Source organism: Eumetopias jubatus, unplaced genomic scaffold (genome assembly GCF_037043125.1).
Source record: "Eumetopias jubatus isolate StellerSeaLion01/CBP00866 unplaced genomic scaffold, mEumJub1_p1.0 scaffold_13, whole genome shotgun sequence".
Lineage (NCBI taxonomy): Eukaryota > Metazoa > Chordata > Mammalia > Carnivora > Otariidae > Eumetopias > Eumetopias jubatus.
Window position 1 is genome coordinate 17238692 of NW_028274819.1, and position 16753 is coordinate 17255444.

Below are 16753 nucleotides of genomic sequence, written 5' to 3' on the forward strand. Positions count from 1 at the left end.
GGAGGGCGCGCGCTGGAGGGGTGGGGAAGAGCAGGGGGCGGGCGGCAGCCGAGGGGCGGGCGGCTTCGGGGGGGTGGAGCCCGGACCGCAGCTCCAGCCGCTCGCTCGGCGCTATAGCCGCCGCCGTCGCCGCCGCCGCTCCGCGCTCGGGTCGCAAGGCGGGCGGGCCGGCGGGCGGGCGCTCGGCGAGAGGCTCCGGCGCCTGCGGCTGCTGCTCTCCTCCGGCGCCCGGGGCTGCGGCGCGCTGGGTCCCGGCCCCTGGCCCGGCGCCCCTCGGGCCCTCGCGCCCGGGTCCCCAGTCCCGCGCCCTGCCCGGGAGAACGCTCTGGTCTGGCCGGGCCGTCCCGGGCTCGCGCCCCCGGGCCATGAAGAGGGGCCCGTGAGGGGCGCGCGGAGGCGGTGGAAGAGGAGGGAGGAGGGAGGCCGAGGAGGAGGGCGCGGAAGGCGGAGGATGCCGCCGCCGATGTCGCCGCCGCCACCCGCCGGCCCCCGGCGAGCCTGACTCCAGACCCGAGGATGGAGCCGGCGCTGGGCGCTACAGCGGCTCCCGGTGCGCCCCTCACCAGGTATCGGCCGGGCCCGGCGGGCCCCGGGCGGGCGGGAGCAGACCCTCGCCGCAGCAGCGGGAGGGGCGCGGGCGCGGTGGGAGACGCCCCTCCGCTCGAGGACAGTCGCTGCCGGCGGTGCGGGCCGGGGAGGCGGGGGTGGAGGCCAGCAGCGCTTTGGGCGCAGGAAGGGCTCCCCGGGGCGGGTGGCGGGTGAACGCCGCGACCCCCCAGACCTCCCCGCCCCCATTCGGCGAGGGCAGCAAACTTGAGACGCGCGGCGGCCCCGAGGCGCCCCGCTCCCCGCTGCTGCGGAGCGCACTCGGGGGCTGCCCGGGGCTCAGCGTCCCACAGTCTGCCCGGCTCGGGGCTGCTGAGGCGCCTCGAGACCCTGAGGTCCCACGCCTGCACCAACTTTCCAAACCAGGGCTGCGCCCGGAGGCAGGGGGCTGCCCCTGGCTTCCTGCCCCTGGCCCGGCTCCGAGCCCGCACCAATCACTCACCGTTGAGCCGGATGGATGGTGCAGAGACCCCTACGGGAAGGCAGAACTACCCTTCTGCTCTTCTCTGGGTTGCACCCCGGAGCAGCCCCTCCCAGGCTCCAGGAACCCAATGCTTGCTTTCACAGTAATAGCCCTGAGTAGCCCTGGCCAGGATGTTAGGGGTTAAAAGGTAAGACCTGAGGATCGTCCTAGGGTGGCACCTTGGCCTGATTTGCCATGCCCCAGGGTGCCCCCTCCCCCATCCCAGACCTGCGGGTTCCCAGGATTAGGTTCCTCACCTCTGCTGCAGGTTTCCTTCCGACGGACTTGAACACTGTTCCTAAGCAGGAGGCTCCTAAGAAGGACAGCCTTGAGCCCTGCATCTTTTGGAGGGCTGGTAGGGCAGGGAGCGGAGGGGACCTAGGATTAGGGGCAGGGGGCAGGCCCCCTGGATGGGAAAGTAGCTGCTTTGGCAAGCCAAAGGAACTGTAGGTATTAAGAGGAAAGCTGGTGGGGGCTATGGTACCAGGTACCCATCTTTGGGGCTTTCTGGATCCCTTACGATGGGGCTGGCTGTCTTAGGCAGAGACCTTACCTGGGCAGGCGGTTCCAAGGCTCCAGTCCTCAGCAACTGGGGACACTCACAGGCATCACCATGACCCTGTTTCTTTTTTCCAAGTGTTCTCACCGACATGACTCACACATTGGATTCACCAGGGAGGTATCAAGCCGCCAACCTGTTCTCTTCCCCTCCTTCCTGGGTCTTCAGGGACAGCTGGCGAAAGGAGGGGGTGGATTTGCTGCCCTTGGGCCTTAGCCCCCTGTGGGAGGCCAGGAGCCTGGCACTACAAACTTTCATTTCCCTGCTATGTCTCCACTGGGGCAGGTGAGCTGCCCTAGGCCAGGCCAGGGTGGGGGCAACGGGGAGGAAGTGTCTGCTAATGATCCACACAACCCTGCTGGGGCTTTGAAATCCTGGTCACGCCCCCCTCCTGGCACATATACTTAACAGCCTCCTCATCTCAAAGCAGAAACACACTTCCCCCTGAAAATCCAAATTTCCCTCTTTGCTAAATATTGCAGTGCTTTTGGCCAGAGGTTTCCTCCTCGACATTGGAAGTCAAGCTCCTCTTGCAGACAGCTTTCCTCCTCCCTGGCCTCTCAGCTACCTCTGCCACATTCACGCCCCAAGTAGGAAGGATGCAGATCCCCCTTACCTCCCTGTCCCCCACCCACAGGGTCTTAGTTCCCGAGGAAGGGTGGTGCTCATGGTGCTGATGTAGGGGTCGTGTTTGCTGGCTGCAGACACACACAGATGTACATCTGTGCTCCCCTGAGTCTGCAGAGGGGCCCAGAAGGCTGGTTTTCATGGGTGGGGGGCAGGCTTGTACCCGTCTGGGTTCCCCTTGCCTACGCCCCTGTCTCCTTCCCTTTGCCCACTGTGGCTCTCTTTTTACTTTTCTAACTCACTCTGCATTGGTGCGGGGAGGAAGCATTCGATATTCATAATCTGGTTCAGAGAAGGTCCCGAAGCCCTGAGTCACTGTATGGTTTCCATGGAAACAGACTTGTTCTAAGGACTCGGGTAGCGCAGCAGTGGTGGGGGAGAAGAGAAACATATAGTAAAATCGGGCTCCACAAGTGTGGCAGGAGTTGGGCCAACTCCCTTTGATGGGGGCCGGGAGAGGCTGGGCAAGGCTCTGGGGTCACTGCAGGAGGGGCTGCCGCTCCCCACACTGGGGTCCCCCCATCGGGAGCTGCTCAGCTTCCTTTGCGGCTCTTGGCAGACTGCTACTTCTGCATGGGCCTCCTGGCTAGGTGTCCAGGCTCATCGCTGCCGCCCTATGCCTCACTTTCCTCCTCTGTGAAATGGGGAGGAAAGAGCACCTACCTCTTGGGGGGGGGGGCTGTGAAGGTTAAATATGTTGATATGAGGAGCTCACTCATAACGGAGCCATAGCGAATGTTCAGTAAGTGTCATTATTATTAACTCAGGGGGTTGGAAGGAGCACCGCCTGTGTGGTCACCTGGGTCTATCCTCTTGGGCACGTGGTCTTGACATCAGGCAGGGCTGGCCTCTTGCTTTGGAAGAGCCTCCCCCAGCTGCCCCGGCTGGGAACCAGCCATCCACTTCTTCCTCCCACAAAGCATTTATTTAGGTTGCTGAGGGCCCGTCACCGTGCTAGGGAGGCCTGGCTCCTGTTCAAACCCCACCTGTCTAGGAGCCTTGTGGGAACAAATTCTCCAAGTCCAGATGGATGGGCAGCTTTCTGCCTCAGCCTCCTTGGGATCGGGCCAGAGGGAGAGGGGCAGGACAGGTCCAGGCTCTGAGGAGAGAGAGAAGAGTCTGGGGTGGGGCAGCTCTTCCTGATTTTGGCGAGGCCCCAACTTCCTGATGAAAGTGGGATCAGGAACTCTCCAGAAAGAAAACAGACCCTGCCCTCCCGCACTCCACCCTCCAGGTTAGAACTTCTATTGCCGAAGTGTTCCCAGCACACCCTGCGAGTCTGGACAGCTCGGGGCTCTAGCCGGAGCCCCCAGCGGATGTGTCATTGTCCAGCCAGCTGGGAGAGGGGGCCCCCTTACCCCGCAGCACCTGCCCCGGCAGTGTCAGAGCCCTGGCTCGGGGACATTGGGGGCACTACGGATGGCTCAGCCAGTCTCCCTCACCAGCCCTTCTCTGCCTTGCCACCGTCCTCTCCCTGGCCTGCAGATAACCCTTGCTCCCCTCCTGTAAGGTGGGCTTCAGCTCTGAGCTCCCTCCCTCACGCCCCATCACGACCAGCTGTCTGAGACCCCTCCATATCTACCAGCCCTTTCTTCTGTTTTACAGATGGGAAAACCAAGATTGTGGTTTGCTCCCGTGACCCGCACCCCGGCTAGCCGCGGCTGCTCCCAGCTCCACCCCAGTACTGGGGATGCCCTTCCCTCTTCCCTGGCTCTCTGGGTGGCCCCAGGTGCTGCCCAGCCCACACATCCACCCCACCCCATCCCACCCCCACCAAATAGCAGTTTCCTGCCAAGGTTCTTCCCCCGCCAGGTCTCTCTGGACCGCTTTGCTGTCCTCATTGGTGTTCACAACACCTTCCAATTTAATATCCTCTGCAAATTTCATTAACGGACTGTTTACTCCCTCTCTCAGGATCATTAATGAAGATGTCGGATAAGATCTGACCCAGTGCCGGGTCTGGGCAGCCCTGCCCCCACTCCCAGACTCTGTCCTGCAGCCCCTTCCCCCTGGGCTCGCCTCCTTCGCTCAGGACCCTTGGGACCTACACCCTCCTGCTTTCGGCCCCATGACAAGTGCTTAGGGCCAAGTCTGTTTGAATTAATTTTGTAAGATTACTTGAGGCGCTGTATCAAATGCTTTGCTAAAAATCAAGATATATTACCCTGCCTGCATTTCCTTCATCTACCGGTCTTGTAATTCTATCAAGAAAGCTATCAAGTTTGTCAGGCATGATTTGTTCTTTATAAATCCCCACGGCGCCACGTGGGGGCACAGAGTTCCCGCGTTTTCTAAATGTTTAGAGATTCCCTCTTTGTGTTTGCTCCTTGATTAGAGCTGGAAGGCTGGGAGCTGGGAATTGTGGGGAGAGTTCGGCTCCTCCTCTGGGATGGGGGGGTGGGGCACAGCTCTTCCCTTCTCCGGGTCTGCTGGGGGCAGTGAGTGTTTTCGTGCCCATCGAGTCCTGGCCGTGTGCTGCAGGCCCCAGGCTGGGTAGCGAGGGATGGATGGAGGGCCTGCTGCTCTCCCTCAGGGATTCTGCAGGCAGATGAGCAAGACAGACAGACAAGTCTGCAGCCAGCATTCTGAAGGTATCATTAATTGAGTGATTGCCTTGAACCAGGCACTATGCTCAGAGCTCATTTAAGCCCCTCCCCGGCCCTGGGAGGTGGTGTGGGCTCCCCTCCCCGGGTACCTGGGGATCAGAGAGGGTAAGGCTGTCCAGGACCCAAGGTCTGGGTTTCGCCTGCTGCTTTGTTGCTCCTAACCACTCATGGCATAAGTATAGGGTCAGGAGAGCTAATTGGGGTGGTTCAGACAGAGGGTTTTAGGCGGTCAGAGGGCGAAGGAGCGGAAGCCTTCAGGGAGAACCTGGGAGAGGTTGAGGACCTCACACCCAATGCCCCATAGCCTGAGTCTAGTTCCCCACCCTGCCACTTCTGAGCTGTTGGAGCAAGTCACTTAACTTCTGGGAGCCTCTGTCTGTCACCTGTGTCATGGATCCAGCTGTAGTTCTTACTCCCAAGCTTGGAGAGAGGGTCCAATAAAGTGGGGCACAAAAGGTTCATCACATGGGGCTAGGCCTTCAGCGAGCAGCCATTATGTCCTATCAAGGTCCCTGTTGATGTGCGGGCAGAGACACTCACCCGATTTCAGATGGATGGCTCCCATTGTGTGGCTCTCCCTACACTTCTCGTCCAGGAGACAGAAGGGTGACAGGGTGAGCCTCACCAGCATCCTGGCACAGGGGCATCCATGCGACTAGCTGTGGGCTACTGGTAAGTTATAGGCTTAGGGAGCAGGGAGACCTTATCCTGGTCTTGAGCCCAAACCCTAAACCCCATTCTAGACCATTTCAGGCCAGGTGGGAATAAAGACATTCTTTGGCATCCTCTTGGCTACATAGGATTTGGACGTTCCTGGGCTTTCTGGCCAAGAGAATACTCACACTTCCCTCTCCTTGCCTAGCCGGGAGATACTGCACCAGCCGTGTCCACACCCATTACCTCTTCCAGTCTTCCTGATAATCTTCCTTTTTGTCCTTCAGCTGGGGAGGGAGAGCCCCCTGGGAAGTGGTGAGGTGGCACAGACCCGTTTGGGGTGCCAGGGAATCAGGCAGGCAGGGCCTTAGGCAGCCCCCGTCCCTCCAGCTGGCACCCCAGGTACCTGATCCTTAGAGACGGTCAACTGGTGTTGGGTGAGCCCAGGTCTGGGTCAGGGTGGATGCCCGGGACCCTGGCGGACATCTTGGCCCTGGCACACCCTGTCCCTGCCCTAGTCTCCAGGTGCAGGATGATGCTCTTACTCGCGGGCATGGCCTGGGAGCTTATGTATTGTGGTTAGGGCCAGAGCTTGGGGGTCCTTAGAGCTGAGCTCGAATCTGGACCCCACCACAGACCAGCTGCACACACCTAGATCAACCCCCTCATTTGTCCGTGCCTCACTGCTCGCTCCTCACCTGTGGAGGATGGCAGTGGTACCTGCGGGTAGCACCCACTTGAGGTGAGCCAGGACTGGGGTCATCTCTGGGTATGGGCTCCCACAGCCCCCTCCATACCGTGTGAGAGGCTCAGGTGAGCCTCTCCCATGCTCAGACCTCCTCCCCAGGGGCCAGCTGGGGAGGAGGCTGGAGACTCCAGCGTCTGGGGACAGACGGCCCCCCTGCCAGCCCCTCCAGCAGCAGCTGCTTGTGCTTTAGCTCCTGTTGGAGGTTTCCCATCCTTGAATCTGGGAGGATGGGCCGAAGCCCCGGTATCCGGGGGGTGGAGCCTCGGTACTATTCCGACTCTGGCTGTGGCTGCTGAGGAGGGGTGGTGGCAGGGAGGTGGGGGGGTGGGGGACAGGAAACCGGGGCCTTTCCGCCCAGTGTCGGGGCAGAAGGGTCCGCCTACCACAGGCCCTTCTGACTCATCCCTCCTCCTTCTCTGTGAGGCACCGGGCACACTGGGGCCCTGTGCCAGGAGGTCAGTCACTCTCCCCACTGCTGGGGAAAACTTTCCTCGGGTCGGGCCAGGACCCCGCCAACCCGCTGGGCCCGCAGCAGGACCGCGAGGCAGTCTCTGCCACCCCGACAGCAAGTGTCTCCAACCACACAGGCTGTGCGAGCTTCGGTGGAGGAGGCTGGGGCATCTGTTTTAACTTCCTTAAACATTTTCAGGCCATTACAGCTGGTCTGTAGGCTTGAGTAGCCCTTGGAAATCACACTCCTGGTTCTTACTGGTTCTTACTTAATGAGCACTTGCTCTGTGCCCAGCACTGTGCTAGGCTCTTGATGTTTCTTGGCTTTCTGTCTCATAATCCAGATGTTTGGAAGATTCTGTGACTATCTTTCCCGTTTCACAGTTAAGGGCAACTGAGGTCTACAGAGGTTAAGTGCCTCGCTCAGGGTCTTGTAGCTATCAAGCCCTAGCAGTGGGGTTCAAACCCAGGCCTGTCCGGCCCCACAGCTAGGGTGCCCAACCACCACCCAGTTACACCTGTGGGTAACTTTTCAAGGACGCTTGAGGCACCCAAGGGGGGGTCTCCAATGTCATTATGTGTGGACATCAGAGGGATCTGCTCTGGAGATACCAGAGCTCCTAAGAGGCAGCTGAGTTTCTCTGCTGAGGGTGAAAAGTTGGTGGACAGTCAGTCACTTTCTGGAACCCCGACTGTGAGAACTTGCTGCACTCAAGGTGCCTGAAGGAACTATGGGTTCTGCCTATGGGGTCCGTGGGCAGGTACAGGGCCCGGGGACTCTAAAGACTGTATACAAACACCCTGTTTGTGTTGGTGCAGATTCTGGGGAGAAGGTCCGCAGGCCTCCCAGTGTTTCAACTTGTGGGGACGTCACCCCAAAGGGAAGTACTATTACCTCCTATCTCCCCTGGGCTGACCCAGACCACAGAGGCTGATTCTGGACCCCATGGGAACTCCTTCCCTGGAAGGTTGCACTGGCTGAATTATGTGCTGGCATAACGCTCACCTTGAAGGATGTTCTGGAACACAGCCCCATGAAGCTTGTCCTCGGGCTTATTAGGTACAAGCTCTTGAGAATGGCCGCTGTACTCAGGGCTCTCTCTAGGAGATACCTCAGGAGAAATCTTTTGCTGGATTCAGTACCAGGAGTAGCTGGGCATCTCTTGAGCAGATGGTGTAATTCTCATCTCATGGATCCTATGAAACATGAAATGAAATATTTCCCTTTTCCCGTTGGCCACCGGGTAGCTCTGATCCATCTGGGTAGCCCAGAAGTGTCTCAGCTCTTGTATGCTAATCTGGCTTCTAGTTCTTTCAGACTTGCATACCCTTGTTTTTCACTTGCCTCATTTCACGACCTCACTTTTTTTTTTTTGTTAAGGAAGCAAAAAAACAGCCTTGCTGTTTTATATGTTTTCGCTTTAACTAAACAAACATCTCTGGTGGGTCAGCCTTGGCTACCGCTTACCGCTTACCGCAGACCCAGGGATTAAGCACTTCCTTTCTGCAGTCTCTACCAGAGGCCTGTTTGCCAACTCCTTCCTCCCTGTCCTGTTTCCCCTGCCCCTTGTTCCAGTTCCTGGGGCTCCGCGAGGCCCCTCCGTACTGGCTCCTGAGGCTGGTTGGAAATCTCATGTTCACGATCTTTATTCTTTGCGCTCCCATCTCCTCAGAGTTCCACAAGCTGTTTCTAGGAAGAAAAAGTGGGGAAGGGAGTCATTTCCCCAGCTCAGGCTTCCGTTCCTCTCCAAAGCCCCACGTCCCCTGGGAGGTCTCCCTCTTTTTCATCTCCTGCCCTTTCTCGGCAGCACCCACTGATTGCTACCCTTCGCTGCCTGCCTGAGCAGACAGAGCCCAATTGTGGCCGAAAGGTAGTGACTCTGACCCTGGTGCCTCGGAAGTGGGGGAGGGGAGAGCAGGCTGGCAGTGCCCTGGGGGGCAGACTGGGAGGCACAGTGAGTTGCCAGTGTGATTTCAGTGCCCCACCTCCGGGTCTTGCATGGATGGGGTGGCTTTGCTCTCTCGCAGAAAGTTAATAAACTCAAATGGGACTGAGAGGCTCAGTGTGAGCTGCCTTCCTCCCAGCGCGGCCTCCTTGCCCCTCCTTGCCCCTCCCGCCGGGGCAGCTGGGGTTACCAGATCAGTGGTTGTATTTGCATGTATATCAATACTCTCCCGCACATGCATCTCCTTTTTAAAAACAAGAAGTAGCAACCTACCCTTGCACATCTGTTTTCTGGCTCTAGCTTTTTTATCTCGGGCGATGGCTCTGCATTCAGTGTATACAAATCTGTGGAGGCTTCCCGGGTATGGTCAGTTGAAAAGAAAATCCTAGAGCAGGGGAGAATACTGCTCGTAAAGGGGTTGAAGCCTCTGAGGTGCCCATGGGTGGGCTTTAGGGGGTCCAGGAGCCTTCTGATTGTGTATAAAGTTGTGGATACAAATGAATCTTTCTGGAAAGAGAGACCATGTCTCTCCAAGGGGCCTGTGGCCCAGAAAAGGCCAAAGCCACAGCTCTGGGTTGGAGGGGGTTTTATAGAGTGGAAGCTGGGGCTGGGGAGGGGAGGCTAACTCAGCAGAAGGCGGAGCCCCTTGGCTCTTAGGCCCCACGGGGGCCGCCGTGGACTGGGCCGAGGGGATGGGGTCCAGCTGCTAGCCCAGCTATCTTCTTGGAGGATGACTGGGGCTTTCCCGCTCCCGAAGGAGCATCCCCCTGCCAGCAGTGAGGCGGGGTCCTGACTCTGAAAGTGGAGCATGGCGCCTTCCTGGGACCAGAGAACCCCAGCGATCAGAGCTCGGAGGCCCTTAGAGTAGCTGGATCTGTGGAAATATCGAGGCACAGAGGGGCCAGGGGATGAGTCCGAGGTCACCCAGCCAGGGAAAGCAGAGGCCATTCCTGCCTGTGATACTAAGTTCAGTGTTCCTTCCTCTGGGATGAGGAATGAGACTGGGAGGACAGGCCCTCTGGATGAGGTGAGGCTGCATGTTGCTGCTTGCCTCTTGGTGTGTGGGTAAAGAAGAGAGGGCGCGCAGAGCAGAGGCCACAGCTCGGGTGGGGGTGTCATCACCGCACCTCAAGGCATCCTGCAACATCACCTCCGCTGGCTGAATCCTCACACGAGGCCACAGCTAGAGGCCCCGAATTCCGAACCCAGCCAAGAACGCAGGGTTAAGAGGCTGTACTGCAGGCTGTGGCCACTAGAGGGCAGCAGGCAAGCCGCTGCGGTGGCTCAGCCACAGAAAGTTCTCAGGCTGGGAGAGGAGCGGAAGGAAGAAGGGGCAGTGAGCATAGGCCTGCCAGGCAGAGGTCTGGGCACCGCAGCCAGGGAGAGTGTCTGTCTCACCGTCAGAGTCACTAAGATCTGTTCTCAGGTGCTTACGCGAGACACAAAGCGGACAAGACATTTAATGATGATAACAGTCATGTACATTTATCGAGTGCCTACTTTATGCCGGGCACTGTGTTAATTAGTCCTCACAATGTTAAATGTGAGTCCTCACAATGTTAAAATGATCCCCACTTTTCAGGTGAGAAAACAGAGACCCAGAGAGATTCAGAAACCTGGCCATCAATGGGGCTTTTGCCAGAGCCCATGTCCCAAGCATGAGGCTGTGCCATATTCTATGCCTGGCATTGACTAAATGCTTCAAATTCTTTAAATTCTTGCAACCGCTACTATGGTTATATGCATTTTATGGGTCGGGAAATAAGGCTCAGAGACCACTAGTGAATCCAGGTCCACACACCTGCTAAGTGATATCTGGGTGGGTGTGGTTCCATGGCTTGAGCCCTGAGGTCTGAATTCCACTTCTCCAGTGGGGAGGTGTTTTTCACTCCCACCCTGTGCCCTGATCTGAAGGTGGCTGACACTGAAGTCTGAGGTTTCTGCTGGGAGTTCACCAACTCCCTGGCCTTCCAAACACAAGTTACAGATTCCGGGCTCCTCTGTCTAAGGCTTGTCTGGATGTTGACTACCCAGAGATGGAGGAAGGTCATGCCAAAGGCTGCTCAAAGCCCAGGGAGGGGCCGTGGGGCTTGCAGTCTGGCTTGGAGGACAAGGGCATTGAAGAGTTCCTTGCAGTGGACAGAGCTCCCCTGGGAACAGTGGACCTGGCCTTGGGGTCTCTGGTTTCCAGGGCAGATGCCTCCAGCATACCAAGGAAGCTTGGCCAGTCCTGAGCCCAGCTCTGCCAGGTTGGCAGGAGAGGGGGTGCATTTCTAGGAGGGTCTGACTTTCTTCATCTTCCTGTTCCCATGCCCTCGCTTTGCCCTCCTGGGAGGCAGGGGGATGGCCTTGGCTGGGCCTTTGAACACAGTCCCCTCGTGGATGCTCAGACTGTACCTTGTGAACCCGAGTCCCACTTTCTTAGGGATTTATACCATCGAGATCCTTCAGTTACTCCTGATTTATTAGCCAAGGCAGCAGTTTCGAATCCTGGCCTTAAAAGTTTCTCTGGGTTGGGGTGGGGAGAGGTGGCAGGGAGAGAAACTTAAATGCTCCCCTGGATGGGTGAATTCTCCTTTTGGTACCAGAATCTTTGAGTTAAGTGAAATCTCTTTCAGCCTTCTGTTTCCCGTCTTGGTGGAGACCAAAGGGGATTAAATGTAATGGGTCAAGGGGGAGGATTCAAGCATGGGCTCCAGAGCACACTGCCTGGGCTGGAATCCTGGCTGTACCCCTCACTAGGAGCGTGAGCTGGGGAGATTCATCTAACTTTGCAGAGCCTCAGCTTCCTTATCTGTAAAATGGGGATATGACAACATCAACCGCACAGGGTTAGTGTGAGGGCGAGAGGTGTTTTTCACTCCACCTTGTACCCTAATCTGTGATCCCCCCTGGGATAAACATCATGAATGCCCAGTAAGTGTTTGTTCCTTCATGTTTCCCCCCTCCCCCGCCATAATTCCTAGAACAGTGCCTGGGTCATGCTCGATACCTGACAGATCTTTACGAATAAATACAAAAAGAGTCCATCCTAATGATGTGCATTAGGGCGTTGCAACTGTAGACCCTTACTTAAATAACTTTAAAATATTACCTACACTATTATTCATGGTATTCCCTACCTGTCTTTAGGGGCATTTGTCTTGGGGCACTTAGGCAGGGTGAGCCCGCATTTTGCAGGAGAATCTAACTTAATGCAGAGAGGCAGTTTTCTCTGGGCACCTCACTGAAGCCTTTTGATGAAGTCAGCATTCTCTGTGGCCCTGGGGTGAGGTAGGGGTGGGATGGGGTGTGGTCAGGGCTGTGGTTTTCTCTGATCACACTGGAGGTTACCAAGAGTCTAGACTGTGGCCTTCCCATATTTACTGCCACCTGGTGACATGGTACTCTTCCCTATAGGTACTGAGTGGAGTTTCAGACTTAAAATAGGACTCCTAGGATCCAGAGCCTCAGCTGGCTCACTGTCATCTCAGCTCAAGCTCTGAGCCCCTCCCAGAGGCAACCAGACTGCTTCAGCTCTGTTTTTTCTTTGCTAAGCTGATGGTAAAGGGGCCAGAGCACTGGCCTAAGAGTCTGACATAGAGGGATTCGAGTCTCTGCTATTCCTTATTTGCTTCTGCACATTTGCTTAGTCTGTGAGCCCCAATTTCTCCATCTAAAAAATGGGAGTGAGGACCCTGACCTCCCAGAGGAGGCTGTAAGGAATAGCGTGGTGTTCGGAGTTGGCTGAGCTAGGCAGCACAGTGGGTTTGGGAAGTGAGGATCCACGAACCGCTCCCCCAGAGGAGTCACGCCAAATAGCGGGATGTGGGAAGAATATTCACAAAGCACAAGTTTATCCCCTCAGCCATGAGCCTTGATCAACAAGACCGTGATCAACAAGGCGAGACGGCAAAGGGAAGGATCTGTAAGTGTTACATTACAGATCGTCTGTACCCTTGTAATACCCGGTCTCTCTCTTGCCGATTTACACATGGGCCCGGGACATTAATTGAATGCATGTTTGAAGGCCAAGTGCATGTAAGCTGGAGGAACAAGGTCAAATCTCCTCAGAGGGAAAGAGCGTGGGCTCTGGGGAACCTGTGAGATGTGCATTAAACGAAGCACGTGAGCTCAGGCAGGTCACCCCACTCTCTGTGCCTCAGCTTCCTTGCCTGTGAAATGGAGCTAATCCTGGCTTCCACATGAAGCTCCTGTGAGGAATAAATGAGCGAATGCAGGTAAAGGGCTTAGGAAGTACTCGATGGATGCTAACCGAAAAAATGCTACAGTCTTGGTGTTTTAACTTAGAATCCGCGGACAGCATCGAAGTCAGGAACGCTCCCTGGTCCACTTTTGCTTTGAGTTTTAGGTAGCCGCTCTCCTCTCTGGTGTGGTTGGAAGAAGAGCCTCCCGCCCCAGCTGTCCCTTCCGAGTGGGCCTCGGTGTCTGGGCTATCTAGACGGAGCTGCCATTTCCACCTGGAGGTCTGGGGTGAGCCCCCCTGCCTTGTTGACTTCCACCGAACCCCTCTTGGGGAGTCACTGAAAAAGTCAAATTTTGAAGGGTCAGGCTGCTCTGTTGATTTGAAATGCAGAGCCAGTCGGGGCTGTGCTCTGGCCTAGTTTTCTGGAATGACTTTGACTCTGATACCGTTCCACAGTTGGGTGCTGAGCACTGTGTCTGGTTGGGTCAGTCTGGTCACCAGAGCTGAACCGAGCTAGGGAGGCCTCAAGGTATTTGTGGCCAGTAGGTTTCTCTGCAACTCCCTTGGATGGCGGGGTGGGGGGTCCTCCCCGGGGTGGTTCCTGTGTGGGGTACCCACTCTTTGGTCAGCTGGGGGTGCAGGCTTGCCAGCTCCCTGCCACTGGGTCCTGGTGTGAGGGACTCGGACTTGCCAGGAAGGGATGGGTAGGGGGTGGGGGAGGTGGGTGGAGGGCTCAGGAGTCGGGGGGCCAGATCCCAGGGGATAAAAGGTGGCCCTGGGATAGCCGGAGCTCTGAATCAGTGATAGGTCTGGGAGAGCAACCAGGGCCCTTGTCAGCCGGCCCGGGGGTGGGGGGGCAGTCTGTGAGGACACAGGACATAGGAGGGAAGGGGTGGGAAGGGCGATGTTGACACATCGACCTCCCCCCCCCCCCCCAAGAACGCTTCCCCTGTCTCTCTCTCTACAGTCTGTTGCTCACAGGGCCTCTGCATAGGCTGGGACTGCCGGCTAGGCCAGGAGACCTGGCAGCTGCGGACTCCCCAGCTCGGAGCAGCCCCTCTTTGGTGAGTGGTAGAGCCCTTCCTGCCTTTGCTCTGGGAGCAGCCCCAGCCCTCCTCCAGGGCCCGGGAGCTGAGCCAGCCTCTCTTGGGGGCGACTTCCAGATGCTCAGGCTGGCACCTTGCTCTGGACCTTCCCTGGTGTCCTGCCCTGCCCTCCTGCCCTGCCCCTACCTTTGCTTTCTCCATTCCTTGAGATGCCCCTTCTGCTCCACCCCCTCATCTTCTCTCCACCCTGCCTGGTTCTCTGGGGCCATTGCTGGGTCACATGTGGCAGATTCTGCTCTGTGGGCAGAGAGCTGAGAGCTGAACGGTGGAGGCCCTTGAGGACTAGCTGGGGTGGGCCCCCCCCCAGGAGCCAGTTCACTCTGCTGTCAGTGGGGGTCATCTGCCCCACGCCTGCCCCTTGCCCCACGCCTGCCCCTTGCCCCAGTGGCCAGGAGCAAACCTGGAGGGTGCCTGGGGCCTGGGAAAGGATGCTTTTCAGCAGCCCCTGGACCTTTCTCTGCTCTGGGCCAGTTGACTCTCGTTGACCGTGGGGGTCCCAGAAGTCCTCAACTGGGTAACTGGTCACCTGCACCCCTAAGTTGGGGTGGTGGGCTTGACAAGTTGTCCCCCTCTCGTGGCCCAGTGCATGGATCCTCATAGTGTGCATCTGACAGGAGCTCTTTTTCCTCCTGGGGTGGGCAGGGGATGGAGAAAAGATGCCCAGTGGGGAACCCGGTGCCTGCTCGTGGGAGTGGAAGATGCAGATGGGCCCCAGAGGTGCTGGCAGGGGTGATAGGCAGTGGCAGGAGAATGACTCCAGGCAGGAACTGCTGGGCCCCTGAGTGTGCGAGCTGGGGAAGTTAGCTTCTTGCACAGTGGGGCCCCACTAAGGAACTCCGGGTTCATGATGGAAGTCCCCTGCAGCATTTGTTAAACTCTGCATGTGGGGAGTCAATTTGTTCGGTCCCCGGAAGCTCCCAGGAGTCCCCAGAGAATGTAAAGTCTAGCTGAGAAGCTCCTCGGTCCTTAGTCGCATGTGTGAGCATCGGGCAGGGAATCCCGGAGGTCTGGGGACCCCCTGGAGGCCAGCCCGTCCAAGGGAGCCGGCTGGGGCCCCTGGCCCGGTGATGCGCCCCGCCGCAGGCTGCTCCCTGACGGCCGCCCACCTTTGCCCGCAGACCTCGCATGGTGGAGAAGCAGCCCCATGAAGGTGCCCAGCCATGCAATGTTCCTGGAAGGCCGTCCTCCTCCTTGCCCTGGCCTCCATCGCCATACAGTACACCGCCATCCGCACCTTCACCGCCAAGTCCTTTCACACCTGCCCGGGGCTGGCGGAGGCGGGGCTGGCCGAGCGGCTTTGCGAGGAGGGCCCCACCTTTGCCTACAACGCCTCCCGCAAGACCCACATCCTCATCCTGGCCACCACGCGCAGCGGCTCCTCCTTCGTGGGCCAGCTCTTCAACCAGCACCTGGACGTCTTCTACCTGTTCGAGCCCCTCTACCACGTCCAGAACACGCTCATCCCCCGCTTTACCCAGGGCAAGAGCCCCGCGGACCGGCGGGTCATGCTGGGCGCCAGCCGCGACCTCCTGAGGAGCCTCTATGACTGTGACCTCTACTTCCTGGAGAACTACATCAAGCCGCCGCCCGTCAACCACACCACCGACAGGATCTTCCGCCGCGGGGCCAGCAGGGTGCTGTGCTCCCGGCCCGTGTGCGACCCCCCGGGCTCCCCCGAACTGGTGCTGGAGGAGGGGGACTGCGTGCGCAAGTGTGGTCTGTTGAATTTGACGGTGGCCGCCGAGGCCTGTCGCGAGCGCAGCCACGTGGCCATCAAGACGGTGCGGGTGCCCGAGGTTAACGACCTGCGGGCCCTGGTTGAAGACCCCCGGTTAAACCTCAAGGTCATCCAGCTGGTCCGAGACCCGCGTGGCATCCTGGCCTCCCGCAGCGAGACGTTCCGCGACACGTACCGCCTCTGGCGGCTCTGGTACGGCACTGGGAGGAAGCCCTACAACCTGGATGTGACGCAGCTGACCACGGTGTGCGAGGACTTCTCCAACTCCGTGTCCACCGGCCTCATGCGGCCCCCGTGGCTCAAGGGCAAGTACATGTTGGTGCGTTACGAGGACCTGGCCAGGAACCCCATGAAGAAGACCGAGGAGATCTACGGTTTCCTGGGGATCCCCCTGGACAGCCATGTGGCCCGCTGGATCCAGAACAACACGAGGGGTGACCCCACCTTGGGCAAGCACAAATACGGCACCGTGCGAAACTCGGCGGCCACGGCCGAGAAGTGGCGCTTCCGCCTCTCCTACGACATTGTGGCCTTCGCCCAGAACGCTTGCCAGCGGGTGCTGGCGCAGCTGGGCTACAAGATGGCCACGTCGGAGGAGGAGCTCAAGAACCCCTCCATCAGTCTGGTGGAGGAGCGGGACTTCCGCCCTTTCTCGTGACGAGGGCTCCGTGGGTGGGGGTGAGGGGCACATGGTGTCGGTTTTGATAAAATGGACCCTTTTTAACTGTTGCCTTATTTCCCCCTCTCTCTCCCGCCCGGTCTTTGTGTCCTTCCTGCCTCCCCCTCCCCACCCCCAACAGGCCCCGTCCCCCCTCCACTTTCTTCTGCCTCTTTTTGTCTCTGAAATTTGCACTATGTCTTGGACAGGAATCACTGGGGCGGAGGGGGCATGAAGCGGGGTAGAGCCCCCAGCTCACCCCATTCAGACACACGGCTTTTGGGTCTCTGCGTGGATGGTGACAATGTTTACAAGCACCACACTCACACATTCACATACACACACATGCACACACACGGGCGCCCACGAGGAGAGATACCCCCAAACCATGGAACTTCGGCAGCAT

General features: G+C 58.2%; 1 protein-coding gene across 3 annotated transcripts; it reads left to right on the top strand.

Annotated features, from left to right (window-relative positions):
• The first annotated feature begins 397 nt into the window (after positions 1 to 397).
• CHST1 (carbohydrate sulfotransferase 1) lies at positions 398 to 16467 on the top strand. Of its 3 annotated transcripts, none has more exons than XM_028111381.2 (4): positions 398 to 566; positions 13011 to 13132; positions 13785 to 13909; positions 15070 to 16467. In XM_028111381.2, exon 4 carries the CDS (start codon positions 15112 to 15114, stop codon positions 16345 to 16347), a length of 1236 nt encoding a protein of 411 aa, XP_027967182.1. In that variant the 5' UTR covers positions 398 to 566; positions 13011 to 13132; positions 13785 to 13909; positions 15070 to 15111; the 3' UTR covers positions 16348 to 16467. The 3 variants fall into 3 exon arrangements, with proteins under 3 accessions (XP_027967182.1, XP_027967181.1, XP_027967183.1); XM_028111380.2 differs by having other exon boundaries at positions 13813 to 13909; XM_028111382.2 differs by lacking the exons at positions 13011 to 13132; positions 13785 to 13909.
• Positions 16468 to 16753: the final 286 nt, after the last annotated feature.

Excerpts from the sequence above, each read along its gene's own strand:
- CHST1 (XM_028111381.2), top strand. The coding sequence starts at position 15,112 with ATGCAATGTTCCTGGAAGGCCGTCCTCCTCCTTGCCCTGGCCTCCATC.